Here is a 27,446-nt window from a genome sequence, read left to right as displayed (position 1 = left end):
TATATTTTGACGGCTTGTTTAAGGCGTTTTGTGCATTAGCGTCTAAATGGGGTGCTAGCAAGAATTAGGTTTTCAACAATTCACTGAAATATTAGGTCAAATTTTACTAAACCTAGACTGTTTGAGGATTTTCGGTTAAAACCTAAACAGAATCCACAGTGTTTTATTAGTTTTTTTTTTCCTTTCTCGAATTCATGCAGCTTTTATTGTCGTTTCTGTTCTGTTTTGATCATTAAAAATCATTATATTTTCCATATTTGCCCAATTTGACCTAACTCTGATTCTTAGATACTCTGATTTTCGACTCATCGACATTCCTTACATCTACTCTCTCATGCCTCTAACGGTCGAAGACATGCTCATCGAAGTGGCGCGCTCAAGTAGAGCAGCGGCGGAGCACCTGACGTCACGTTGGATCGAAGACTGCGCCGAGACTGTACGACGTCAGAAAGAAAATGTGGAAGCTTCTGTTGAGCAGCGAGACGAGGTGAATTATTTATGAGACTCAAGGGATATGATTGTGAATATTGGGCAATCAACATATGTGTTTGGGTTACCTGAATGTCAGTGCGATTTTACACTTGTACTTCTGCGCTTCTGTTCGTTTCCGCGATAAAGAGAGAGATATACATTGGACCTTTCGCTTACATACCCATTATGTAACTTATCTGAAATTGTTAATGTTGTTGTCAGTACTTAACTTATGCAAAATTGCGTTAAACTGCAATCAAATTTTACAATAAAATGGTGAACAACTTAAAAACAAATCCACAAAAGACGTTTTTGACTCACTTTCTATCCTTTAGTGTCTTATTAACATTCCAATATTTAATTGCACTTGAATTGAATTTTACAATAAAAGACAAATTAAGACCAAATTCGAAATAAACGTTTTTAGGCCCACTTTGGTACTTTTAGTGGTTGAACAAAATTCGTACCGTGTTATTAACATTCCAATACATAATAACCCTATGATAAAGTTACTAAAAATCACTGAAATATTGTGATGATCTGATGTTCCTTTTTATGCAGCTTGCCAGAATGGAAGGCATGGACCACTTCTTTGGTTGCCTAGCAACGCTCATGTCCAACCTGATTCGGGATCTTGTGCGAAAATCTATCCATGACATCATTCACTTACTGGAACTCTATAGGTATAAATGTCGTTTAATGTGACCATCTCGAAATGTTTTTTAACATATCGTTTTGTGTTAAAAGACATGGAAATAAGTACGAAGGATCTTACCAGGAGAGTGGATTGCAACTTCCAACAAAACCACACCCAATCAATTTTTTTATGGTAAGGTGCCATAAAATAATGGTAATGTTCAAAAGCATTTTTCTTCACATATAGGCATAGAGCCATTGCATGATAAGTAAGCTACAGAGAGAGCTCACTGTTTCGACCTATATAATGTCTCATCACTGCAGCTGATAATGCAGTGTAGTTGGGATGCCTCATCAACATCTCTGCAATTACTGAAAGACACGCCAATACTTGTTAAAAACGTTTTTTCAACCAACACTCAATACAAAACTATTTGACATATGTAAAACTTAAACTGTTAATACTGACATTTTATGTGGCGCAGTAAAATTAATCGGATATATAGCCAGTATATCACACATATCAGATAATATAATTTGCTTAAACGTAGCACTTTTCAAATCTTTATCCTTAAAAATAGTTGATTGAATGTAAAGCTTACCATCGCTCAAACTTGGCTATATATTGTCGTACGCAATCAGCTCTGCAACGTTGATCTTTAGAAATCAATGTTTGTTACCGATTTTTTGCAGAGGCCAGAAATAAATAAAACCGCCACGACCTTTGAACCGACATTTGATAAATTGATCAGCACTTTGCACGATGTTATTGATGCCATGGTTACGGTAAGTTACATTTATTTTCTTCCGAGCAACGTTTTTCAATTGATGTTTCTTTGAATAATTTTGCAATATCATTTTTTGCCATAGCGAATATTGATTTCTTAATTCGTGACTTTCGAATTTAGAGTGTTCAACGGTTGCCACGAGTCGAGCATTTCTTATTTCAAGCGGTTGAAAATTTGGACACTACCTATCTCTCAGCTGTGCAAGTGGAGGACGAAATTGTGGTGGTTGCTAAACAACGCATTAGTGCTGTGATCCTATGCAACAGTCACGGCCCGACAAGGTGACCTTTTTTGCTTCATTTGCATTTAATAGCAGTGATTCCTAGGATTTAATGCACTAAAATAATGTTCTACCTGGAAAACTGATAGTCAAGTTTTTTTATTTGGTTTTGATTGGTCTGTTTCATCACTATATTCAAAATTCCTTCACAGATATCGTTCAGTGTACGAACCCGACTACGCCCATCTGCTGAACGGCAACACCGATCGCAAGGTGGCGCATTTTATCGACAGAGAACCCCCACTTCGCAGTTACGTCAAAGAATTAGAGAAGCTTAAGTCGATGTCAAAAAGCATTGGAAGTTTATCAGTCCATGTCCCGATGCATCTGTTTCTCCTCGATTGTGAAGAACTGAATCAGGTAAAACTTCTTTGGTTTAGTGTAAATAAATTATTCTATATAATTTCAATTAAATGTAAGATCATACAAGCTCACGTTTATTGATCCAACCAACTCACAAAGACGTCAAAATAACAGCAAAATTACTGATTTAAAACTGTATAAAAAAATGTTCGGGGAAAACCGGTTTATGGATTTAGTGGCGTTTCAATCTTTTGCCCTGCTCTAACTGTGTGTTTTGTTATGGTATAGAAATGGCGGGGGAACTTTACCTTGAAATGCATATACAATGCTTTTTAGTTTCAACTTTTTGTTCCAGAACTAGCTTGCTACAAGTAATCGTTTTACGTTTTAATACAAATAATTTAGGTATTTACTGTTTGCTTTTGTTTAAGTGGTTATTGGATCGCAGCGCTCACTTGCAAAAGATGATGATCGACAACGTGATCGAAATCTCTCGTCGCTTTAATCGCGCAATCTGCACTACCTATGACGACATAGTGAAGCGCATCACGTCACATGTGCAGAGGTAGAGCTCATTTAAAAAAACGTCAAAACAATGAACAAATATCTACATAGAAATTACAAAGCGGACATTAACAACAAAACTTTCCTTCATGTTTATTTTTAGCACGAATGGACTTGTGGAATTGCAAGAATATGTGGACGGTCTTGCATCCTGCGAGCTTCTCAAGCTGAAAGATCAACTTGAAATAGCAGCAAGCAACCTTCTCTTTCTCATGGACTACGCTTACTTGTGCAAGGATGATGTTCTTCTCAACGATAACACTTTCTCATGGCCTGACAGGATCATCCCAATCATTAGAAACAGGCAATTTATGCAACCTTTACTAGTCTCTAGTTATTTGGTTCAATAAACTTAGGGGTTTTAGTAGTATGTGGAAATCAAAGTTGTAAGATGGCCTGAAATTTGGGCCGAACCTATACCGCCCTAAACCCGATATGTTTGAACAAAAGCCCGAACCAGGCCTGAAAGTTGGTAAAAATGCGACAAAAATGATGCTGATTGTATAAAGTCTGCAAAAATGTGTTGGTGAATACAAATTGGTGCAAAGACAGTTATAGATTTTTACAAATTGTCCTCAAATGAACAGAATCTCATCTCTTGAAAACTGATCGTAATAGTGACATGCTGCAGAATTTAAATGAATTAACGTAGAAGTTAAAGTTTATTCTTCGAAATTTTGTTATATGTCGACAGTTATAATAGCTGATCTTGAATATGTAAACTATTTATTGCGTAAAAGTTTGGGTTAAAATGTTTGTTTCTCGTTGTTACAGTGAACAACGGCTGCAGAAGGAGCACGATGTCAAAGTGAGCAAACTCCGGATGTGGCAAGCAGATCTGGAAAAGAGACTTCTGGATGTTGCGGATCGTGTAAAGGAGTTTCAGAAGAAGGAGAGAATGGCTGAAGCTCAGAGATACCTCGATGCCCTGGAAGATATTCAAGCCAGAATCAATGGGTTTACGGAGGAGGTCAGGGTCAAAGTTATTGGCTGCAGCGAAAAGATGCCTAAACGATTTTTAAGTCAAGTTTCCACTGTCTAAAATATACTTCTGTTGTGTTACGAGTTTTGATGGTAGAGCAGACTTTGGATACGGTGCTGCCACAATTTATATTTTTTGTACTTCATACAAACTTAATTTCGAAATTTAATTTACTCTCATAACTTGTCCGCTCAGCTAGTGACACTTTAAGTTAGGCTTCGGCTAGTAAATCTTTTGTCAGTTCTCAAATGTTTGCAATATGACAGCAAACTGTATTCAATGCACTTTTTTCTATATTTGGCTGTGTGTACTTGTAATTTGCGATTTCTACGCGTATTTCAAAATCCATTCAATCGACTTTTCAAAAAGAACTTTTTTTGACAGAAACAACAAATTAACCGGGAACAAATCTTACTTGACGTGGGTCACGTGAGTCCCTATCCTCAAATTCAGGAGCTGATAGTGAAGAAGGAACCATTCGAACGACTGTGGAGAAATGTGGTGGCGTTTAACCGTAACTACGACAAATGGATGAACGGACCATTGCTTCAAGTTAATGCAGAAGTTGTCGAAGAAGTGGTAAGATTTTAAAATTGTTAATTATTCTTAACATTTTTGCTGAAACCTTGCAAAAATTTTGTAACGCACAATAAAAAGAGGGGAAAAGGAAAAGAATAGCGTACATATGATTTCAAATACAAATATTATTGGGGCAAGTTCGCACTTCTCTCCTAAGACAACATATATGTGTATACACATAAACCGCTGTTAATCTTGCTTTTGCTTTGTCTATGAAATCTTGCTTAGTCTCTGTTACGTAAATTTGTCTCAAGGTTATAGGGCACGAACTGCAGGCTTGAACAAAAGCCACTATTACGTGTTTTAATATAGGTGCATTGTCGCGTATATAAGATGCCTTTAGTGAATATTTTGCTGCAGAAATGATTTGAAAGCGCTTATTTGGTCCATATAAATCAGGGGTGGGCAACATACGGCCCGCGGGCCGGATCCGGCCCGCGACGGGATTTTGAGCGGCCCGCGGACAGTTTCCGGTCTTACATGATAATGTGGCCCGCGGCCACAGTCTGCCGCAATCCCCCATTACTTGCTTACTACGTCAAATTACAATTGTAACGGACAGTAACGCACCCAATAGCAAAAAAAAATTCCTGCCGTTGTTACCATTGCACCATACGTCCATTGTTACGACATAACTACCAACCTTGTGTGTGTCCTACTTTAACGGTTTCCTTTGTTTCCACACGTATAGCCTAGTTCAGGGGTGGGGAACCTGCGGCCTCAAGGCCACATGCGGCCTTTTAGGGCACTAAGTGCGACCTTCGATGGCAAAATACATTTTTAGGATGTTGATATAACCGACTGCACCAGGCGCTGAAAAAAATAGACAGAAACGTATTTTTGATTTTATTGCAGATTATTTTTTGATTAGTTCCAGGGCAGCGGTTTTCAAACAAGACCCATGGTCCCATAGTGGTATATAAAGCGATTTCCATAGGACTACCAAAAACTCCAGGTTCAGCAATTTCTAGGTTAAATAAATCCTGAATGTTGTAGTGAAGATGAAAATGTAGTGAGGAATTTTAATTAGCTTGGACCGTAAGTCCTACAAACTACGAGGAAATAGCAAAACGACCATTCTGTAAGTCAAAAAGTTTGAACATCACTGTCCTTGGCCTGGGAAATAGTCTATGCGGCCTACACGAGTGTCGATAAATCGTTTGGTAGCCTTTATAAACAAAAAGGTTCCCCAACCCTGGTTAGGTGGTCAAAAATCCGTTTTAAATCACTGGATAAATACGCGATTAATGTATCGATTCAGGAATCCGGCCCGCCAAGTACTTCATTTTCCCATATCAGGCCCGCCGAATGGAGAAGTTGCCCGCCCCTGATATAAATACAGGTTTTACGCATGCGTCCAGCTTCCAAACTTTTATTTGGGCTCTGTATATGCTCACTGACGACCGACAATGAAATAAAGCATGTGATGCAAAAACACTTTAAACTAAAGGTTGTGCAATACAGCTTTAATTGAATATTTTGCGGCATAACCGGAACGACGTTGTCACAAAGCAAACCTAACGCACATTTTTTGCACAAGGTTCAAGAACTGTGGAAAACAAGTTACAAACTCACGAAGCGCTTCCAGCATCCTGATCTCATGGGACCTCTCAAAGCTGCCGCCACGATCAAAAATAAGCTGGAAAAATTCCGCATTAATATGCCGCTCATCAATGCACTCTGCAACCCCGGTATCAAACAGAGGCACTGGGATCTCATGTCGGAAAAGGTAACATTGAATAAACTTTGAGAAATTCGTTGGAAATAAATAAACATACGAGATTGAGTGATATTAACTGAATACTACAGTTAGATCACTGTCTTTTCCGGATCAACGAACTGGAAAAACAACAATGCAACTTGACCATTTGGCGACGTTAGGTCTTGCCTAAATCTTGCCTTTTCTGCGTATCGTTATGATACAACTCAACTCAGTAAACCATATATTTTGGGTTGCTTTAAACTCTTAGTCGGGTTTTTGTGATGTGATAAAGGTTTATTATAAAAATTTGTCAACAACTGATTGGCCTGTACGCAGTTATTTTAGTGTAATGATAAAAAACGTAAAAAATGCCTAACTGCAAGTTTCAATCGTATATGGTCCGTTGATACGTAGTAATTCTTTTCTTATTATTGAAATCTCCTTTCAAGTAAAACGTTGATGGTCCGTTGATGTATTATATGTTGGTAAAATGCAGTTTTAGGTAGTTTTTTACAGATAATGCAATACAATGTTTTATGCCAGGTTGGATTTTCTATCACACCAGGAGAGGACACGCCGTTGAGCGAAGTCCTAGGACGAAAACTGGAAAAACACCTCGGAGATTTGACAATGATCAGCAACCAAGCAAGGAAGGAATATGCCCTCGAGAAGGTACCACACTGTCACTGCTCCTGGTCTTTCGCTACTTATACAGCGGCTTAATGTAATGCTCGTTTGATTGACAGATTTGAATTTATTTCAAATTAAGGCAAATTCAAAACCATTTGTGACATTTATAAGCCTTAATCCTTGTCGGAAAACAGACACACTTAAAATACATATTAACTATGTATAACCATCTTTGACCTACAGACATTGTATGGTAGATTTCAAATACAGCAAAAAACTTATTTTTAGAGAAATGTTTATTGTTTTATCGGAATTTAATGTTTTTGATTCTATGATGGCAATTTTTAGGACCTTGTTGTTGCAATCTTGATTGAAAGTAGGTTTTATGATTTAAAACGTGCGTAGCGAAAGCAGTTTTATCGTATTGGCGACAAGCACTTACGATGACGTCACGTCGTATCTAAATAAAGCGCAATTCTGAAAAATTCACAAAATCCGCAAATCCGCAAATTAATCTGAGACTCGTTTTTGTTTAATTGCGTTACTTAATTGGATGTTGTGGCAGTTGCCAAATATATCTTTGAGGTTGTTATTTTTAGCAAAAGTGTCACTATAATCCTAAAACGTCACAAGTAAAAAAACTAAGTTACGTCAAAACGTCAAAAAATCCTTATGTAATTTTTAAAGCATCGTCGAAAATTTTAATCTAAAATATTCTTTAACACGCTTTTAATCCCAGTATTAAGCATATAAGGAGAAATAACGTTTTTCACACAAGCCGCAATACGCACCATCCGTTTTCGTGTCAAAATAATGTTTCTTTAGTTTAGCCAACTTTAAAATTAAATCTCATTAGGATAATCGTATCCATATCTGCAGACAGCAACAATAACAAATAAATTTACAAGTATCGAACCTCTGATGTCTGGCGCAGCAATGAGCACTGGCTCTGGGCTCTCACGTAAGGCCGCAAGTTCCTTAACGTACCTTGAACGTCTTTGCACTGCTCCTGCGGCATCGGTGCCATCTTGCGCGCTGACTTGCAAGCAAAAACAAAATTTGAAAACGCTTGCGGATACATGTAAACTTTAAATTAACCATTTAACAACTTTTTGTCATTCAGGCTTTGATTAAAATGAAGACAGACTGGGAGAGCGTCAATTTTGCTCTTGTTCCGTACCGAGACACGGATTTAAAGATTCTTTCAGCCGTGGACGATATTCAGATGTTGTTAGATGATCACGTGGTGAAGACTCACACTATGAAGGGATCGCCGTTTATTCAGCCGTTTGTGGGCGAAATTGACGACTGGGAAAATAAACTGGTAAACGGGTTTTTATTTTATTTTGTAGGTTTGGACCATTATTGATACAATTTAAACCCAACAACTTATGGGTTGATAAGACTTGTTTAATACTTAAAATGCAAGTGAAATGTTACACGAAAACTTAATGTTCTTTGGACATTCCATGAATATAAACGAGTTTTCCTCAAACGCCTAACGTTAATGCAAATAGCTTGGGGTTTTTAACTTACCCTATTATATAATCCTTTTATACAGTGTTCATTTGGCGGAAAATAACTTTGTTAAGTGATGTAAATTAGTCATAGCCATTTATTAATTTAAACGAAGTTTTTTCTAAAGTCAAAGATAAATTAAAAATTTAAATAAGCTTGCTTACTTTCGCAACTTAAGTTTTATAATAGCTTTTATTAACATTTATTTTTAAAAAGCGTATTTTGTTTAAGCTGCTAAATATTACGTTTAGTCCTTATTTTGCAACCCTACAGGGGAAAATCAAACTATAAATTTAGTATGTACGTAAATACAAATGTTGCTCATTTGACTTAAAACAAATGTTATTTGGATAGCGCATTGACGGAAAATGCACCGAAAAAGAAAATTAATCTACTCATTTTCAATTGTTTACAGCAACGAGCCAGAGACATCATCGACAGCTGGTTAGTGGTTCAAGCTGCATGGATGTATTTAGAACCGATATTCGGATCAGAAGATATTCGAAATCAAATACCTGTAGAGGGAAAAATGTTTACCCAGGTATTGTAACAAACTTTTATTATACAATTTAAACATGGCAAAACAACTTGCCAAAGTATTTGATACATATTAAATAACATTTAAAGTAATACAAATATCAATCGAAAGGTTTCACTTGTTGCCATGGGTGTTTGTTTATCAAAATAAAAAAATGGCAAAATGAACTTTCGTTTGTAGATTCGAATCCCGCCGCTTCAAGCTGATTTAACTTACCAAAACTGAAACGGTATTTAAGCCGCTCTGTAAGGTAATTTTACCATAATAATGTTCGGCGCTTACTGCAAAAAATCTTGATCTGATTGGTAAAACGATTATGTAAATAAAATTGTAATCTTTTGCGATTTTGGTTTAGGTCGACTCACACTACAAGGCAATAATGAAGAGAGCAGCAGAGGACACAAAAGCAATGGTTGTTTTGTCGCAACCTTCAATGCTGGAGAAACTTCAACAGTCGCAAGCCTTGCTGGAAAACATACAAAAGGGTCTGAATGATTACCTTGAAAAGAAACGAATATATTTTCCAAGGTACGGTAATAAAGTTAGCGTTCTATTTTTATATTTTGAACAGCCACGGAATTTCTGAAATTCGATCTTTTAGTTAATCCCATGTTTTTTGTAAAGCCATCAAAATTCTGTTGACCAAAATTTGTTGACAATCTTACCTATAGGTATCAGGTATTAAAAAGACTTGAGTACAATTTTACTTATTTATAAATTCTGCGTCAAAAACGAAAAAAAGAAAAATATTGTTTTGACATTTTTAAACGTAATTCATTGTAAAAAACTAAGTTGAAAGTGTGGTACACGTTGTACAATTATATGTTGTCTCAGTCCTGACAAGTGCTTCTATTTTTTCTTCATAAAACTTTCAGGTTCTTTTTCCTTTCAAATGACGAGCTACTTGAAATTCTGTCTGAAACAAAAGACCCGTTGCGCGTACAACCTCATCTCAAGAAATGCTTCGAGGGCATCGCTCGACTTGTATTCACCGAGGACAAACAGATAGTTGCTATGCAATCAGCCGAAGACGAAATTGTTGACCTGACTGACGTCATCAAACCGGCTGACTCAAGAGGACTGGTCGAAAAATGGTTGTATGAGGTAATAAATGATTATAAGTATAAGATAAAAAATTATCTGTTAAGTCGATTTCATAGAATTAATGCCACCTTACAGCAAATGGCTTTTTCATTCCTGTGTGAGATTTTTGGTTTTCACACAGTAATGACGTCATACACTGTAGGTGGTTCAATCATCTCTTACATCCATTTTTTACTTCTTAAATATATTTTTTTGTATGTTAACAAGCCAAATTAATGGGCTTGCTATAAGTAAATAATAACGGGACAACTGAAAAGTAAAAAAACCCTACAGAATAGAGCTATTTTCCCGTCTTTTGAAAACCTATTGATTTTTTGTAAATAGTTAATGCTGCACCACGAACTTTAGGCAAAATGGTGGATTCAATCTGTTTTTCACACGTCCCCTATAATACGGAAATTGTTTCCGCAGACCCTTTGAAAATAACGTCGAATTATTTTTGCTAAGGTTGAACAAGACATGAAGATCAGTATTCGCGAAGCTATGCAACACGCAGTCGAATCTTATCCACAAATACCATTCAAGAATTGGTGTCTTAGTTGGCCTGGACAGGTCGTATTGGCAACCAGCAGTATTTACTGGACGGCCGAGGTGACACAGGTAAGTGGTTTTTATTAATGAAACTGGTTTTGCTTTTTTGTTTATTTTTTATGTTTGTGATTTAAAAAGTCTTTTACAATTTTGTTTAAAACAGTCTTTTCTAAAAGTTTTTAAAATTAAGGTGACACATTTTTAACACAAACCGTCTTTAATTTAGAAATAGTTTATTTCAACTTAAATCATTTGCATACCAAAGGTAGTATAGGATGAGCAGAATGAAAAAACGTATATTCATGCGCAAAGCCGCAATACAGCTTAGGTTATGTGACATTGGGTGTCCGAGCTCTTTATGGCTTTCTTTTCCTGTGTGAGTCGAAATTCCCACAGTGAAAGAAGCCATTACTTGCTCAACCCACTATCTACACGGCCAACACTATAGCCTAAGAATATAAAACAGTTTTAATTTATTTGAGGTTTAAAAGCAGGTAAGAAAGTAGACTCTTTGAAGTGAGTCGCTAGACCAGTTTTAGCCAGCACCATACAATGCAGTCATACAAAAAACGTCCACAAATGAAGAATTACATTTCAGAAAAAAAGTTATTAGTCTTCTTACACTTCGAGGTACAGTGGTTCCTATAATTTTGTTTGTTGTTGTTTCCATATTTTTGATTCTTAGCTAAACACATTTACAGCTAGGCTATACCTCTGAAACCAAGTGCACAACACAGATTTTCAGTTTTTTTTGGGTGTTTGTAACGAAATAACACGATTGGTTAGAAGAATTATGGATTGTAAAATTTTACTTTCTTATTTGCGATGGAATTTGTTTTCTACAGGCAATCCCGGAAGAGGGTGGCCTTCAAAACTATCTGGAGGTCTGCCATCGTCATATTGATGACATCATTCAACTGGTTCGTGGCAAATTAAGCAAAATGAACCGAGTGACGCTTGGTGCGCTTGTTACGATTGACGTTCATGGTAGGTTGATTTTATATTTAACGTTACCATATGTTAGTCGGCCAAATTCTTAACCCTTTAATAAATATCTTTTCGCCACCAAATTGGCGCCATATTGCGATTTATAGTAAGCAGTCACATTAAACGTCAAAGGTTTGTTTGCTTTATAGTACAAAACAGCAAAAAATAAACTTTACTGTTTTACTGAACATCTCTTCTGGAAATCCGGTCCTATTTATCAGGGCTTTGTTGACTTTAAAGACGAAGAAATTGCTGTGGAAGTTCTCGCCAGTTCAATTGTGTATTAAAAACCGCTTACTAGTATTTGGGTGGAATAAAAATAAAAGAACAGCGGATGGCACCTGGCGATACACATTTAAATTTTTTCACGACGTAAAATTCTACTTTAAACTCATCCGACACTGTTGGTTTGCCAGGCTCATCCCATGTACCTGTTTGGCGGGAATTTTGTTTTGCACTCTACTACAAAGTTAACTGTTAAGTGTGTGACGTTTGTTGTTTTTAGCTACTATACACAGAGAAATGTATACTTCATTGTATTGTAAGAATTTCACTTTGAAGTGCTTTAAAATGTTTACTATTTGTAAGATCTGAATTTGCATGTGGATTAGTAACATTTGCAGTTTGCACTGAAACTAATCCCGCACATATAGGACTTTTTAGGAAGCACAATTTGAAATTTAAAGTCCAAAAGCCCAAAACTTTAAAATACTATGAGTTTTTTGATAGTGCTCATTGCTTTAATGAGGTTAACTGATTGTGTGGTGTTTTTTTCCATTGTTGTAAGACCAACATACTTTTTTGTCAATACACTTTGTAATAATTCTGTAGCAAGAGATGTAGTCTCCCAGCTAGCTGAAGATGATGTTAGCAATGTTCGGGATTTTAACTGGATTGCCCAGATGCGTTATTACTGGGAAGATGAATCTGTTATGGTGCGAATGATTTCCACAACTGTTCCTTATGACTATGAATATTTGGGCAACACTGGCAGACTGGTCATCACACCACTGACAGAAAGATGCTACAGGTATACCATGGTATTTTCACACATGAAGTTTAGTTTTACATTTGTGTTTGTATGTGGTTTTGTTTAACAATGTAATAGTATTGTACATAATGCAAACAATACATTACACATTACAGAAAAGTAAATTTAACTTGATCTTGAACAACAGTTGCTTCTTAATGAAAGTAGTCCATCGTTTTTCATATCAATCACACACAGCAAGTGCAACAAAAAATATTATATGTGATACATATACTGTACTACTTATACTATAATACATTCCAACATATTTGCTTCTGACTTTTTGTATTGATATACTGATGCACAATTTGGAATGATATCTATAATTTATAAAAATATATTTGTGGGTTATTGTCTTGTACTTTACCAAGTAAAATGAAACTCTTGTTTACATTTGTGATGATCAAAACGTGTTAAAAAACTAATGTCATAAACATACTAGAACCCTGATGGGAGCTTTACAACTGAACTTGGGTGGTGCACCTGAGGGTCCAGCTGGAACTGGAAAGACTGAAACCTGCAAAGACTTGGCCAAGGCTGTTGCTAAACAGTGTGTGGTGTTCAACTGCTCTGATGGACTTGACTACAAGGCTATGGGAAAATTCTTCAAAGGTCTGGCGCAATCTGGTGCATGGGCATGTTTTGATGAATTCAACAGGATTGATTTGGAGGTTTGTGTGTGTGATTTTTTGGTTTGGAAGTGGTTAAGAATTAGTTTTGTGCAAATTTGTCCAAAATTGCAACTTGGAAGGGCACTTTTATATTACATGATATGTATGTTACACTGTACTCAGTGAACCAGTTTAGATGTTATGGCTATACATGTAAATTGGACAGCAATAACTGTTTGCTATATATATGTAAACAAAAACAAGATATATTAAAATGAGAATTCATGCATGAAGTTCAATTGAAATATTTTCATTTAATAGATTTCATGTATATATATATAGTAAGTAAATCTGTTCAGTTTTTAACAATGGTTTGTTTGTTGTGTTTGGGAAATAACTTTATTGTTTAACTGATACTATCTTAAAACTTGTTGTGTGTATAGGCTTTAAATATGCATAGTATTTTTATGTATGTAAAGTATATGTGTATGTAGTTTTAGCTAGTTTTTTATAATATCTATTACACCAAAGGTAAGTTTTTAAAAACGGTTTTGTTGTTGTTATTGGTCATTATGAGTGACAACATAATGTTTTTGAAATGAACACATGTGTTATATATATTGAATAACATTAGACATATACACATACACAAAAATATTGTTACAGAATCATAGGCTGACATATGTTAACAAAAAAATGCCGTGAAACTAAACTTATTGTATATGGATTGAATTACCTTAACTCAAACAGTGAGCTGGACATATACATACACAATTTTACTACAAAATAAGGCATCACTAAACATAAATTTGCGCAGCGAATCTCAATCGCTAACACTACACAACGCCTGCGTATACGTTTTCTTCTTCGTTTTCCGCTGTGTCATGGTATGCTGAGTCATATCCCGGCACTGTGTCGTTGTACGTAATATCCCCAATCGCATCGCCTTCCATCGGGAGGTACTCCTCGGAGATAATCTCAACCGAAAGATGGCGACGGTCGACTGGAGCTTTAGGAAGTGGGAATTTCTCTCCGTCTGGATTGTTGATGTAGGGTTGCTCGTTCGAGGGCAAAGGAGAAGCACGGTCGCTCATAATCTACATGATAATTTTGGTACTAAATGAGGACAGTTGTAATTGTAGGGCAGATCAACTAGATCTAATTTCAATTTGCTGTAATATATCTTTTTTGTAAAACTTTATTTATGTACCTGAAGACACTACTTGTTTTATATTTAAAGTCACAACTGCTTCAAGCTAAAGAAACATTGGTATTCGTTGTTGGAATTTTTCATGTGATTGTGCTACTTTAGACCTCCAATACATTCAGTTTTTGACTTTTACCTGATAGGGTTCAGACTCGTAACTCGGGTTGGCGTACGATGACTGCATGTTGTTTCCTAATTCGGTTCCTTCGTTTTCACTAATGGTTGAAAACTTTGGTGTCTTAGATGATGCATGGAGACGAGCGCCCGGCGCGCGGAGTGACGTGGAACGCGATGATTGGTCGCCTAATATGCCACTATCGTTTCTTTTGAACTTGCGTTCAGATTTGCCTTTTTTCTTTTTCTTGACCATCACGTGCTCAGTCACCTTGTTGACTGGATCGATTGTAGAATAACATACGTTACTTGTTACCGATGACTGAGTGCTAGATCGCCCACGAGGGTCTGACGAACCTGAAAGAACAAAAAATATTGAATCTTGCGTTTGTTGATTGCTCTATTCGCAGGTGTTTGATTCAAAGGATAACATAAGTGGCGTTTCTTTGAAATTCACATCTGTATTTAATGATTGCATAGAGACTATTCTACATCTGTCAATCGACATGTTGCAGCGGTTAATAACGATCTGGCGCTGTGTAGCAATTCAAGCTTGGTATTTGAATGGTGTTACGTACTTCAACACTCCGTAAAGCTTTGCAAGTTTTAACTTTTTTCATTAGAAAGTATGCCGCCTAATATGGTTACTAGTGATGCACCGAACCCGACACAATGCGTAATCTTTACTAAACTTCTAATATTTTAGAGACAACGTGGCTCGTATTTTATAGTTATAAATCTAGCAATTAGGTAATTTATGATGTTTCATATTGGCGAAAATGAAACTTTAGGCATCAGTTTCGTGCATTTAAAAAGTTCGATTTCGGCCAAACTTCATAAAAGTTCGGGACGAATCCTAAACATTGAAAAACGGCATTTTCGGCCAAAATGTTGCAGCGGACCGAATCTTTAGCGCATGACTAAAGTATTCTACCGTTGAGAGCTGACGAAAACATACCTGATGATATGGATCCATCGCTACGTTCTGAAGCTCTTCTTACACTTCTTTGTGTTCCATGCCTGATACACAAAAGCGATTACTTACTTTAAAATAAGTCAACTCCTAAAAGCATTTAAAACTAACCTTGATGGAATATTACTTTCGTATGTTGGTACAACAGCGTTGTGCATTGCAATGTACGACTCAATTGAGTCCATTTTAGTTCCAACAGGGGAACCTGGAACCCCATATAAAAAGCATAAAGTTTATGAACTTCAATTGAAATGGTCACATTCAATATTAAGTAGTATCAGAACTTTTTACATACTTGTTTCTTTTGGTACAAGTCTTGGGCGTACTTGTATTTCTTCGTATTCGCCTTCTGGGATATTGGCTAAAACTATAAAACGAATCGGCATTAAACGCGTTGAAGTATTATTGTGGGGCTACCGTAGGTGACTCACCTTCTGGAACAACCATTTGTCCGTTTCGCTGTCCAAACTCTTCGTAGTGATCTACAAAACATAGGTTGATTGTGATGTTTTTACAAAAAGATTAACTAAAACTTTTGTTGTTTCTTGCCTTCCTTCGGTACTTTGACCGTGTGTTCGCTTATTTTCGTTGCCAAGTTTTTATGGTTGTCTTCGTAGAAGTTTCCACTTCCACTACTACTCGATGTTGCCACCACGTCCGATAAAGTAGTCGAAGTTCTAAAAAAATATAAAGGAATGTCTAATGTCTAAATGGCCGACGGAAGTAAATAAAATTGGAACAATAGGAATTAAACTCAGTGTATTTCTAACTTGGATGTTGAATGCATGCATGAAAACAGTATTGTAAGTAGTACAAAACTAACCCGTTGTAGATACTGCATATAACAAAGTAACTTGTTACGCATTCTTTACAAATATGCCTAAATAGCATATTGTTTCACCCTGCATGTCGTACCCCCTGCTTTCATGCTTTCTACCCCTAAGGGGTACACGTACCCCTGTTTAAGAACCCCTAATTTATACCGTGCAAAAAATGTATGCATGAATCGTTATGAAACAGTGCAAACGTCGATTAAAAGTCACTGGTCCTGCGTTAGTGACCCAACACATCAACCGTTATGAATTATTGACATTTGTTATGGTGTGTTGTTGCGCACGAATCGTTATGAATCCTAGATTCACGACGTCGGTGTCGTATCGTCATGCTGCGAGCGCTATTACACTAACTGAAGAATCATGTGTTTACAAAACATAGCATGCTTATGAGCTCACCTGTCGCTGCCCGTTGTGTCACCGCTGTTTCGTCCCCCACTCCCCAGCACGGTGTGAGTGCGACGTGTTGAGCTGGAAAGTTGCACACTGTACACGCCCACCTCTTTTCGACCGCCGCCTTTAAACTTGCGTATCAACAAAATGGCGACGATAAGAAGTAATGCGACTCCTCCACATGCTGCGCCAAGAATGATTGGCAACAGGGCTGAAACAATATCCTGATTAGGATGCTGCGTTTTTAAAATGCAATGTTGTAAAACTAAGTTTAAAGTTAGGCAGTTGCCCGTTTATGTTTACCGCATAACAATAAGACAAACATTACATAATGACTACTAAACTATTAAACCGAGAACACTTTGTGATGTTACCACGAAATCGGCATTTGTCAGCGATCGTTGCAAACAAGATCACTGGTTGTAGTTGTGCATTGAAGTTATTGTGCATATACGCAACTATGTTTTACAGCACAGCCATACATTGATCTGGTTCATTTTTTGGTGTTGTGTCCCCTCTATGAGCATTTGTCGGGACGATTGACACAACTCCATCTGTTGATTCTGTTGTTTCGATTGTTGTCGTTGTTGTTGTAATTGTTGTTGATGCTGATGTTGGTGTTGTTGTTGCTGTTGTACATACTTCCGTAGAGGACAACATGCATACCCTTTGTCGAATTTCTAATCAAATAGAAGGTATGAATTTTTAAAGTGAGTTGGTAAAAATGGTGCAGGTAAACAGATAAATATATAGTGGTTTGCTTGTCAGAATTTCATAAAGTCATGGGTGCTGACTTTGTGCATCGACAAATTTGTTTGTAGCATTATAGACAAAAAAATGAAGAAAAGAAATTGGTGCAAGTGATTGGTTATTAATACAATTTGTGTTTACTAACTACCTTGTACGTTGTTACTGCAGGAACAGTTGCTGCGCGTTTTCCATTCGCTCCATTCTAAGCAGTTGCTGACATTTTTGGTACATGCGTCTATTGTTTCTTTCATAATATATCTGTCAAAAATCAGGTGTTTGTTAGCTTTTTTCTGCTATTTCTTTTTGTTAGGGACCAGTTTATATGTATGCATGCTCTTACCCGTTTGTAATATTTGCCAGTCCTTCACAGTTCTCGCTGGAAGTGGCAAGCTTACAAGTGTTTTCTTCAACTCCATCAAACAAACGTACTCTTAACAGACAAGCATAAATTATTAGACTTCCGAAGAAAAAAAATCCTAAAACGTTTTGTTGAGGGCGACTTAGCTTCAATGGTCTATGATTAGTGCTATTAACTTTTACGGATTGACGCTTTGATGTATGGGTCTGTACTCTAGTTTGTGGGTTTTACAATTGTTTTACCGTTTTCTTGTTCTTGTAACTGCGTTTGGACAGGTCACTTCGTCACAGTCTGCCCAATTTGACCACTGAGTGTAACAATCTTGTGTATTGCAAGAAATCGTTTTATTTTTGCTTGTAGATAGCCCGGCTTCTGTAAATTAAATAAATTCACATTACTTATAAAATACTACTGACGTAACGCTGCTCTAAATGTTGTACAATAAAAGATTTTATATTTATATTTGCGCGATTATTGCAATTGTTCATGAGGTGTTTCTACATCAGTCTTCTAGTAGCTGTGGGCCTCTATCACTTTTGATATCAATTAGGCTTAGATTTTTGATGTAAAGATTTGTATATGCAGTTGTGCTTTACTCACCATCGCACAACGTGCTGGGTCTTCTTCCATACAAGCAGTTGCTGGTAACGCTCCTAATGCCACCACCACAATTTCGAGTGCATGTGTTGGCAGCTTCCCAACTGCCCCATGTTGGACACGGTATCGGGTTGCATGCATCTTCCTCAGCCCGCCGTATTAAAACTGCATCAGGGTCGCCTCCTGTGCCTTTACAGTTGTATGATGAAACCAGGCCCTTATCTAAAAAAATACCCAATGAAAAGGTCTTGATTGGCAGTGTTATTATGTTTCGGCTTTTTACAACTCTATCGATTTCGGTTTATAGACGCAAGGATAAACGCCGCAACCTTTTTTGTTTCGTTGTAATTTCAACGAAAGTTTAGAACGAAAAATGAAAAAAAAAAATTCTACCCATTTTATCTATCTTGTACTGGCCCATTTTATCTATCTTGTAGAGGTGATGCCCTTTTTAGGTATATACATTTGTTCTCCATAAGGTTGTCAACTGATTTTACCCTGGAAATAAACATTTCCCAACTTGATGGGCGTTGATTTGGGTATTTAATAAGTTTAAGTTCACATCAACAACGTTAAACACAAGCCCTCTAAGCCAAAGTACCTTACATGAGAAATTGATTTGTTCAGCATTTTCCGTTCTTACCTAAAATATAGCATTTCTGCCAGTGCAGTGTTATGCCACTTCCGCACGGTTTACTGCAGTTGCTATCGGAATCTATCCAAAAACCGCTGCAGGTTTGGTTATGGTAACACCGCTGCTTGCTTATACGTTTGCAAAACCTGTTATTGCTGCAGGTGGCTATGGTTTCTCGAATCGAGTCGTAGCATTCCGCCCCACATGCTTGTGTTTCCTGTTGATAAAATGCAAAGTTATATCCTTTTAACAGCCTGTCCGTGTCCTTTTGTGGCATAATTTAGTAATGCTGTAGTAGTTACCATAAACGGGCAGCTTTTGTCAATTTGATTTTATCATTACCATCGGGTTTAAATTTTTTTTAGCACTTTTGACTTTAAATAAACTGTATTTTTTGGATGCCAAATAAATTGTTCCTTTCTTTACAAATCTTTTTGCTGTGCATTGTAACGAATTGATACGTAAAATTGACACTTTGGTACGTATAATTGAACATTGATACAAAAACATGCGTACCATTTTGCGCATATATAATATACCTCTTCTGCTCCCCATGTTCCAGAACATTCCTTGCTGCATCCGCTGGTTAACGTTTGCTCAAACACTTCATCCACTGCAGCACATTCCATACCCACTGCATTTAAACTGCATTGCTTTTCCCGAGTTTGAAAACAAACCGTTGCATTGTCGCACGGGTTCCAATCTGACCATGTCTGAGCCCTTACTTGTTGGAAATATACAGTACAGAGTAAAATGAAGTTAAAAATGCCAACTTTGTACATTTTGTTATCATTTGCTATAAAGCTGTTGTTTACATCCATCAGTCCGTCTCCAGACGCATCAACGCGTGCCTGTTACGATTCTCCGGAAATGCAGCTAGGTTAATCACGAGGTGATGTAATGGGAGTGTTGTTTACTTGCGTCGGCTCCTTTGCAATTTGTGTTAATTGTTGGATTAAGACGAATTCAACGTGGTTGTGATAAACTTTGTTGATTTTTGAAAACCCTTTTTCAACTGACTAGGTCAATGATTTTCAACCGGTGTTTCGCGAAACACTGGTGTTTCGTGAAAGATCAGAAGGTGTTCCGCGAGAATTTTTTTGGTTTGAATATAGGATTCTACTGTTTTAGACTTCTATGGTTTGACTGGTGTTTTATGTCGAACACCGGTCGAAAATCTCTTGTTTATCACAATGGGCGGAAATGGCTTTTCTTTTATGAAAGTACTTGCCCCCACCAGTTTGATTATTCTATAGTGATTGGCTTTATTCATTGTTGTGTAATAAGACTCGTTGTCTAATAATAAACTAGCTGAATCGCGGGTAAAATGACGGTTGGTACAATTTAGCTTGGGTTGAGCTTTAAGAATAATAAAATATTTAAATCCTGCCTCACCCGAAACGAGATTAAACACGTTCAGCAAAATTGTTTGCGCGGAAAACGATGAATCACGGAACAGCTAGTGCGAGGCGAATATTGTATTTAGGTGCAATACTAGTTTTACTGTTACGTTTTTATAAAATCTTCCCCCCAGCTTTAATAGCGCTATATGAGCGTTTTCATCCGTTTCAGTGATTACGTGATGTGCGATTTAGCGGTTCTTGCGATTTAGCGTTTTAGTGTCACCCTGAGCCTAGTTGTTTCATTGCATCAAAATTTGGTTTGGTGTTTCGCAATTTATTTTTCTGCATAAAGTGTTCTGTGGCTCAATAAAGATTGAAAAACACTGGGGTAGGTAATAAACTAATTATGATCCCACTTGATTTATATGAGATTTAGGTGAAGTCGAGTTTACTTGCTTTGTCTCGTGTAATCGTTAATCGGTTACGTAAAACTGATAGGACACTTAAAAACGATAGTTATCGATTGTCTGATAAAGATTATATTTTTACCACCACGTTTTCGTTTCACTACTCCCAATCTTTGTTTCTATTCTATAGAATGTGTATACACAAGCTCGTGATGGGCCGAACAAGCCTGAATGGATTTTTATTTTTGCACCCGAATCTGAATCACTACCTGATTTCACCTTACGATTTTTTTATTATAACATCAGTTTGTAAAAATATAAGCAACAATAATACAATTGAAGAATATTTACAATAAAATAAAGTTGTCCTACACATCCAAACAAATAATAATAGTCCTAAATCTAACAAAATATTCTACTAATTTAATCGGATTTGGGTGGTTTTTTTCGAGGCGGCGTACGCGGAGGTGCTATTTTAACTCCTCCTGGTGACGTAGGTGATGGCGTCAGTGTCGGTGGGTCGAAGTCGGGAGGTGGTGGCAGTTCAAGGGTAGCTGCCTGCAAGTAAAAAAAAACTTGTTACGCTCAAGTTGGTTTGGGTATCGAACATTATCAAGACCCAGAAGAAGTTAGTTTAAAAATTTTATTATCAAATCTTGATTCGTTATCACGCCTTCAGTGGGTCTAACGTACTATAATATTTTAGTGCAGGTAACGTTTACCGCAGTATCTGGAGCGTTGGGAGGTTTCGGTTTTCGAGACGCCCTTCTGCTTTTTTGACTCTTTCTGATGCTTTTTCGTCCAGGTATCATTTCACCGATCTCATCGTCCTCCGACCACGACTCATCTACAAATATTGTAAAATTACATAACTAATGGTGAATATTTATTCCTCTGTGCCCAACGGATCGAAATAAAAACGTAGCTTAAGTCAACTGGCAGCTTTAGCATTGCATTTGGAAAAAAATGCTTGAAATAAGTTTCAATTGATATAGTAAATTTTGTAATAAAGTAGTTTTATTGAGGTAGGGAGTGTTTCTTACCATTCCAATCTTCATCATCACTTTCGCTTGCAGAATGAATCTGAATGTTGTCACTGTGATATATACAATGTTGTTAGTAATTTGCTAAAGTGTATTTTACTTTTCAAATTGGCAACTGTTTGTCAAAAAAAAAACGCGTACTCAAGTCGCAATTCCCCACACCGTTACGTGTTCCGCATTAAGAATCGCATAGATATTATTTTCTTAACAAAAAGTCGACAAATTACGGTAAACAGTTGCACAACTGTTTAAACTTTTAGCTTACCTAAACTTGATGCTTTTGTTTGAGCTCTTGATACTGCTCATTGGCAGATAAGATGTGGGTTGTGTCTGTTTCGGTGCCGGTGACTGTTTTCCTGTCGTATATATTGATACGTATTCAAGTTGTTCTTTTGTTTTAAAAGTCACCGAAGTACGCAAAGTGTTGTTTATGTCTCGTTACTACTGATTAAAAGGCCACACATTGTCACATGGAGTATCTAACGATTTTTTCATCGCAATGGTCAGGCAAATGTTTAGGAGACCTTGTTCGAATCAGTTAGGAAAACCAGCCCAGGAAACCTTGTTCAAATCGGGAAAAATAACGACAACACTAACTTTACTTTTTCAATATTTTGCCGTGATACAGATTAATCCCTTTACCCTAGTCATAACATCAAAACAAAAGGTTAATATGATTTTGTTAGATTACAATGTAGAACTATAGTTCTGACACAAGTTGGGAAATGTTAATTTTCGAGTTAAAATCATTTTGCAGGTAGTAAAGTAGAGTTATATTTGGCGGGTTCTAAGTTATGTTGTGTGTGGAAGTTGTCAAAATACCTTTTGCTGAGTTATGGATGTTTTCGATTATTTGGTAACTTAGGCGGTTCAAATCCTCTTCTGCAGAAGTAAACTCACGTTAAAGGTTTTTGAAATATAATTAAAACATTGTAATGACGTGTAATAGGTTACCTGATGGCGTGACCCGAAGGGATCCCTGTTTGGAGTCGCTAAAAGTAAATCACAGGTTGTTACGTTTTCGAAGTACTGTTGTGATTACGTGAGCATATCCTGGCGTAATAACGAGGTGAATAATCAACAGGATATCACGAAGACAGCGTCGAGGGATGATTACTAATCCTACTTAAGTCTGTATGGGGAGGTTGCAATCAGAATACGACGTCACGTATATTACACCCCATGTTAAAATTATAATTTCAGAATTGATGTTTAAGCACATTCATTTACCTGTCTGTTCTGTTTGTCTGCATGTTTCCACCATGTGGATTACCTTCAAGAATAATGTGTTGTTTACATTTTTGCATGGTTTTAGTTTAGAAAACTATCCGAATGGCACATTTTCGAAGTATGTTAAACAATGTGTTCACTTACCTATCGAAGCATACGACAAGGGGCGATTCTTTATATGCTCGTAATCATGTTCCCTGCATAAGAAACAAATTGCTAAAAGCAATGTACAAACATATGCTATAACACTGCGTTCTTACGGAATATTTAGTACTGTTGGGTTCGTATTGCTTCGTTTTAAATTCTGTTTCTCTTGTGGCTTGTCTGAAAACAAAATTGTTTATGGTATTTTCCTGTTTGTTGTAACACCATCTTTGTTACCTGTTTCGACCTTTACCGATGGAATCTTCGATATTGAAGTTTTTTTCGTTGCAAGAGTAGTACTCCTATCGTATGCAAGTTTTAGAATTCGCTTGTGGTGAGCATTATAACCACATTAAACAAATACGTACCATTTTCTTTTGCTTTCTTCTTTCTGTACCGACTTTTTTCTAGCTTCTGTTTAAATACCTATTTTTAACTTTTTTGATTTTTTGTAAGGGAAAATCACACAAACTTACCCGATTTAACCGAAGATGACTTTCTTTTCTTTTTTGCTGGACTTTTATCGACGACTGCGTACAGAGACCTTTAAAAATATTTTGAGATGGGTAACAAATTATTAGGTTTTCGTTTTCATTGGACTAATGCAACGTTGCTCTTTTATCTTACGTTGACTGATTATTATCCATGTCCGTTTCTTGATACACGTTGTCTGAGAGTTGTGGGTCTCTGTATATTCCAACATTGTCTGTGGGGTTATCTTTCCGTCTTCGTTTGCAGACCACCACAATCACCACAATGATTATTATTAAAACCACTCCGCCACCTGCCCCAATTCCGATGTACATCACCAAATTGTCTGGACCATTGTAAGGAGCGGCCGTATTTTCGTTTGAAGTATCTTAAACACATACATATTATTTATTTTAATTCATTTCGTAGAAACGGAATTTATTTTGTTACTAGTTGTTAAAAATGTTCCTGTCAGTCCTAGCGTGGTTGATTGTAAATTTGTTGATTCAGTTTTTAACTTTGTGGTGATCGTTGATTGTTGAGTTGTTGTTGATGACAGTGGCGTGTTTGTTGTGCTTGTTGTAGCCAGTGTAGTTGTAGATGACATAGTACCTGATAGTAATTTAACTTAACACTTTTTGTTGAACAAAAACTTTTTTTACCGTACTTACTCTTTGTGGTTGACGATGCTGTGGTTGTTGTAGTGGGCACTGTTGTGGAACAACTTTCGGGGTTACATGTTTCGCTTTTAGTGCGAGATGTCTTGTTATCTAATGAACACCATATTTCAAATTACAAGGTTTAAACTTGTGTTTGTTTTTAGTTTGACTTACCCCCACACAGAAAACTCGATTGGTTGTTGTATGTGCATGAACTGTTTAGTGTTCTGCTTCCTCCACCACATGTTTTCGAACATGAAGTGATTGACGTCCAACTACTCCAAGTTGGACAAACCTCAGTGTTGCAGTCACCACCTGTTTGTACATCTACATAGTTGATATTGCCACCGGTTCCTTTACAGTTGTAAGATGGCGAATTTCCTTAAAACGAAGTTGGTGATAAATCAACAGAAGTTTGCGAAATTTGTTTACTCACCTGAATAACATTTCCGATGTATCTTGGTTTTACCACCTCCGCAAGGTTTTGAGCAGTTTTGTGACATTTGTTTCCAAGTTCCAGAACATGACGCTTGATTGTAACATCTTATTTTAAATAATAAATTGCAGCTGACTTGGTTTGAACATTGGTTTGTTTGGTCTTTACTGGCATCGTAACAATTTCCAAGACAGCTACCAATCTAACACAATCAACACACTGTGGGTAATGAGAAATGTTTTTATTTTTTTTCCTTGTTAAAAAGTGTCAATAATATATTATCTGCCACTCAATAACAAGGTATGTCTTGTTCCGGTATGTCTAGTTGTGAGCCTGTGTGTACCGTTTCTCACAAACGGACACTTTGGAAGACGCGTTAAATCCTTTGTTTCAATTTAAACACATTCATTTTTTTTAAGGTCTTTTTTACTTGATACCTGGTGTGTATTATTAATTGAGCTGTTTGTTTCAAATCAAATCTTTCATGCTTATCATATTTTTCGTTTTTTTACATCCAGTTTTAAAAACACTTGCTGTACTTACCGTTATTGCGGTTTGTGAACCACAATTGATTGTTGTGCAATTACTTTGAAATTCTTGGTGATAAATATGGTTTACATCAACACACTGTAATCCAGTCAAAGTTATCCCATTTATCTCACAAGTTATAATTCTTTGCCTATAACATCCACTGCTACAAACTTCCCATGCTGGCCATGTTTGAGCTTCGACAAATGTAAGGGAACTAACTGAGACTATTGCGAATATTAATGAACATTTCATGCTTACACTGCGTATGAAACGGTAATAAAACACATCTGATTGCACAAGCGCCGCGCACACGAATCTAGATGATCGATGATATCATTCATTAGTTTGGCTTTTGCTTGTCTTCCTTATTGTATGTCTGAGGTTACCGCTTTTAGTCAACTTTGTATCTATTTTACAATTTCTTGTTGCTATTTTGCAATTCGGTTTAATGTATTGTTACTTTAACCAAAAATGAAAAGAAAAAATATTTTGTGCCCTAAAAAATATTTTTTGATTTTAGCGTATGATGACGCATTAAAGGCGCGCACATGTTTAAGGCGAGAGTTAATGCCCTAATTTTCTTCTGTGGAAAAATTGCTGGATAAACTAAGTTCGCAATACGTTACTGGAAGAGATTGGCCGATAATTAAAATTGACGATAGAGAACAAAATTTTCTTACAAAAATAAATTTGCTTGTATTTGTTGCGAAGTTTTGTGTTGACAAAAATGCAATCTTCTTCTATTACACGGTTATGGAAACAAGGCACTGTTTCGTCATGTTTCTTGATTTGTTGTTTTCTATGCCGCTGCGCGCTGGTTTAGTGACCGACTGAATCAGTGGTGGTTTGTTTCATTGTTATTCCGCATGGGCGGACAATTCCTTACTGCGTTATGCTCACAAGGGGTCCTTTGTTGGGCTGCCTGTTTCATGGCAACCCTACTAAATGAGTTTTTAAAATTTGGCCAAGGAATAAGTTTCCTTTTTAAGTTTTGTGAAACACGCTTGTTCAGTTTTGGCGGCCGAGTAAGTGCGATCCTAAATGGTGTTTGTTTGATTGATCGTAGTCTGTCGTCTTTGTGGCATATAGAGCAGTGCTCCGCAACCTATTTTACATTGTGTAACTAAGTCCATATCTGCCTTCAGTGGCACGGCGACATCCTGTATATTGGCTTGCTTACTGACGCGCCTGTCACCGTTCGGGCAAGTGCTTAATTGTGCGTGACGGCACTGCGTCATCTATGCATAATGGAAGAAGAATTTTAATAGCCTTGTTTAACATATGCTAATATTCTTCAAATGAAACTTTTTTCAATCAAACTTGATAAAAAAGTTTTTTACAACTTCATTACATCCTACTGTAAATGTTTGTTTGTTTATTTGAGTTTTTTAAATTTTTTCTTTTTTTTTGAATTTCTGGGATTTTGGCCAATTGTTTTTATTTCAATTGCTACAAAGTTTTTAAAAGTGAAAATAACTCACCACTTTTTGATTTTTTGTTTTGAAAGTAATTGCTGTGAGAAGATCTGCCTTTCTTTCGTTTGTTCGCATTCTTTTGAATGATCAATATAACGACAATGTTGATTATAAAAATCACAGTCGCTGTTGTACCAATGTAAAAGTTAGAGTTGTCTGCAGTTTCACAAAAACATCCTGCTGTTGGGTTGTCTTAAAAAAATGACATACGAATGATTGGTTGAACATAGAGTAGTAGTTGTCATCGGTTGGCACCGTCACGTTACATTATTAACGTTTTCTGAACATTGTTAGTTAATATTTACATTTATTTTTCGTATACTCAATCAGTTTCAATATATTGCATGCTTATTAAATTCGTAGTAATTAGTAGCATAGGATAAGTACATAGGATTTAACTCAATCTATTTAAAGATTTTGTAGTGCGTTGTTACTTGTCACAGGAAATGCTTCTTGTTTTGTCTATACCTGTTGATAATTTGGTTGTTGGTAAGGTGGTAATTTTTGAATTTGTTGTAATTCCTGTAGATGATAATAATGGCGATGTCCTTGTTGTTTTTGTTGTTGTTGAGATAACTGAAGTTGACATACTGC

General features: G+C 36.6%; 3 protein-coding genes across 3 annotated transcripts in view; 1 reads left to right on the top strand and 2 right to left on the bottom strand.

The window, feature by feature from the left end:
• Positions 1-27,446, top strand: part of LOC145227640 (dynein axonemal heavy chain 3-like) — a 133,745-nt gene that overhangs the window by 10,114 nt on the left and 96,185 nt on the right. Inside the window, exons 10-29 of the mRNA XM_080092520.1 lie at positions 289-487; positions 1,033-1,154; positions 1,219-1,300; positions 1,801-1,893; positions 2,016-2,176; positions 2,328-2,535; positions 2,910-3,043; positions 3,146-3,346; positions 3,817-4,012; positions 4,409-4,603; positions 6,144-6,332; positions 6,849-6,977; positions 8,059-8,259; positions 8,869-8,994; positions 9,347-9,519; positions 9,867-10,095; positions 10,543-10,695; positions 11,472-11,613; positions 12,445-12,643; positions 13,086-13,314. Coding sequence (XP_079948646.1) covers positions 289-487; positions 1,033-1,154; positions 1,219-1,300; positions 1,801-1,893; positions 2,016-2,176; positions 2,328-2,535; positions 2,910-3,043; positions 3,146-3,346; positions 3,817-4,012; positions 4,409-4,603; positions 6,144-6,332; positions 6,849-6,977; positions 8,059-8,259; positions 8,869-8,994; positions 9,347-9,519; positions 9,867-10,095; positions 10,543-10,695; positions 11,472-11,613; positions 12,445-12,643; positions 13,086-13,314 — 3,361 coding nt within the window. The remainder of the gene's footprint in view (positions 1-288; positions 488-1,032; positions 1,155-1,218; positions 1,301-1,800; positions 1,894-2,015; positions 2,177-2,327; positions 2,536-2,909; positions 3,044-3,145; positions 3,347-3,816; positions 4,013-4,408; positions 4,604-6,143; positions 6,333-6,848; positions 6,978-8,058; positions 8,260-8,868; positions 8,995-9,346; positions 9,520-9,866; positions 10,096-10,542; positions 10,696-11,471; positions 11,614-12,444; positions 12,644-13,085; positions 13,315-27,446) is intronic.
• LOC145227641 (uncharacterized) lies at positions 13,785-19,958 on the bottom strand. Its single transcript, XM_080092521.1, has 15 exons — positions 19,653-19,958; positions 19,123-19,330; positions 18,483-18,701; positions 18,125-18,254; positions 17,865-17,954; positions 17,673-17,782; positions 17,257-17,454; positions 16,781-16,985; positions 16,098-16,225; positions 15,980-16,030; positions 15,844-15,915; positions 15,660-15,753; positions 15,534-15,595; positions 14,598-14,932; positions 13,785-14,351 (listed from the first exon to the last, which is right to left on the bottom strand). Exons 1-15 carry the CDS (start codon positions 19,932-19,934, stop codon positions 14,091-14,093), a joined length of 2,445 nt encoding a protein of 814 aa, XP_079948647.1. The 5' UTR covers positions 19,935-19,958; the 3' UTR covers positions 13,785-14,090.
• Positions 21,199-25,594, bottom strand: LOC145227642 (uncharacterized). The gene is made up of 18 exons (XM_080092522.1): positions 25,390-25,594; positions 24,847-25,048; positions 24,585-24,791; positions 24,423-24,521; positions 24,202-24,363; positions 23,908-24,139; positions 23,757-23,824; positions 23,649-23,694; positions 23,518-23,582; positions 23,397-23,460; positions 23,281-23,333; positions 23,137-23,179; positions 22,861-22,898; positions 22,729-22,788; positions 22,172-22,262; positions 21,907-21,959; positions 21,586-21,710; positions 21,199-21,421 (listed from the first exon to the last, which is right to left on the bottom strand). Exons 2-18 carry the CDS (start codon positions 24,911-24,913, stop codon positions 21,287-21,289), a joined length of 1,608 nt encoding a protein of 535 aa, XP_079948648.1. The 5' UTR covers positions 24,914-25,048; positions 25,390-25,594; the 3' UTR covers positions 21,199-21,286.

This window comes from Phallusia mammillata, chromosome 5 (genome assembly GCF_965637545.1).
Source record: "Phallusia mammillata chromosome 5, kaPhaMamm4.hap1.1, whole genome shotgun sequence".
Lineage (NCBI taxonomy): Eukaryota > Metazoa > Chordata > Ascidiacea > Phlebobranchia > Ascidiidae > Phallusia > Phallusia mammillata.
This window is presented reverse-complemented; position numbering and strand designations above follow the sequence as displayed.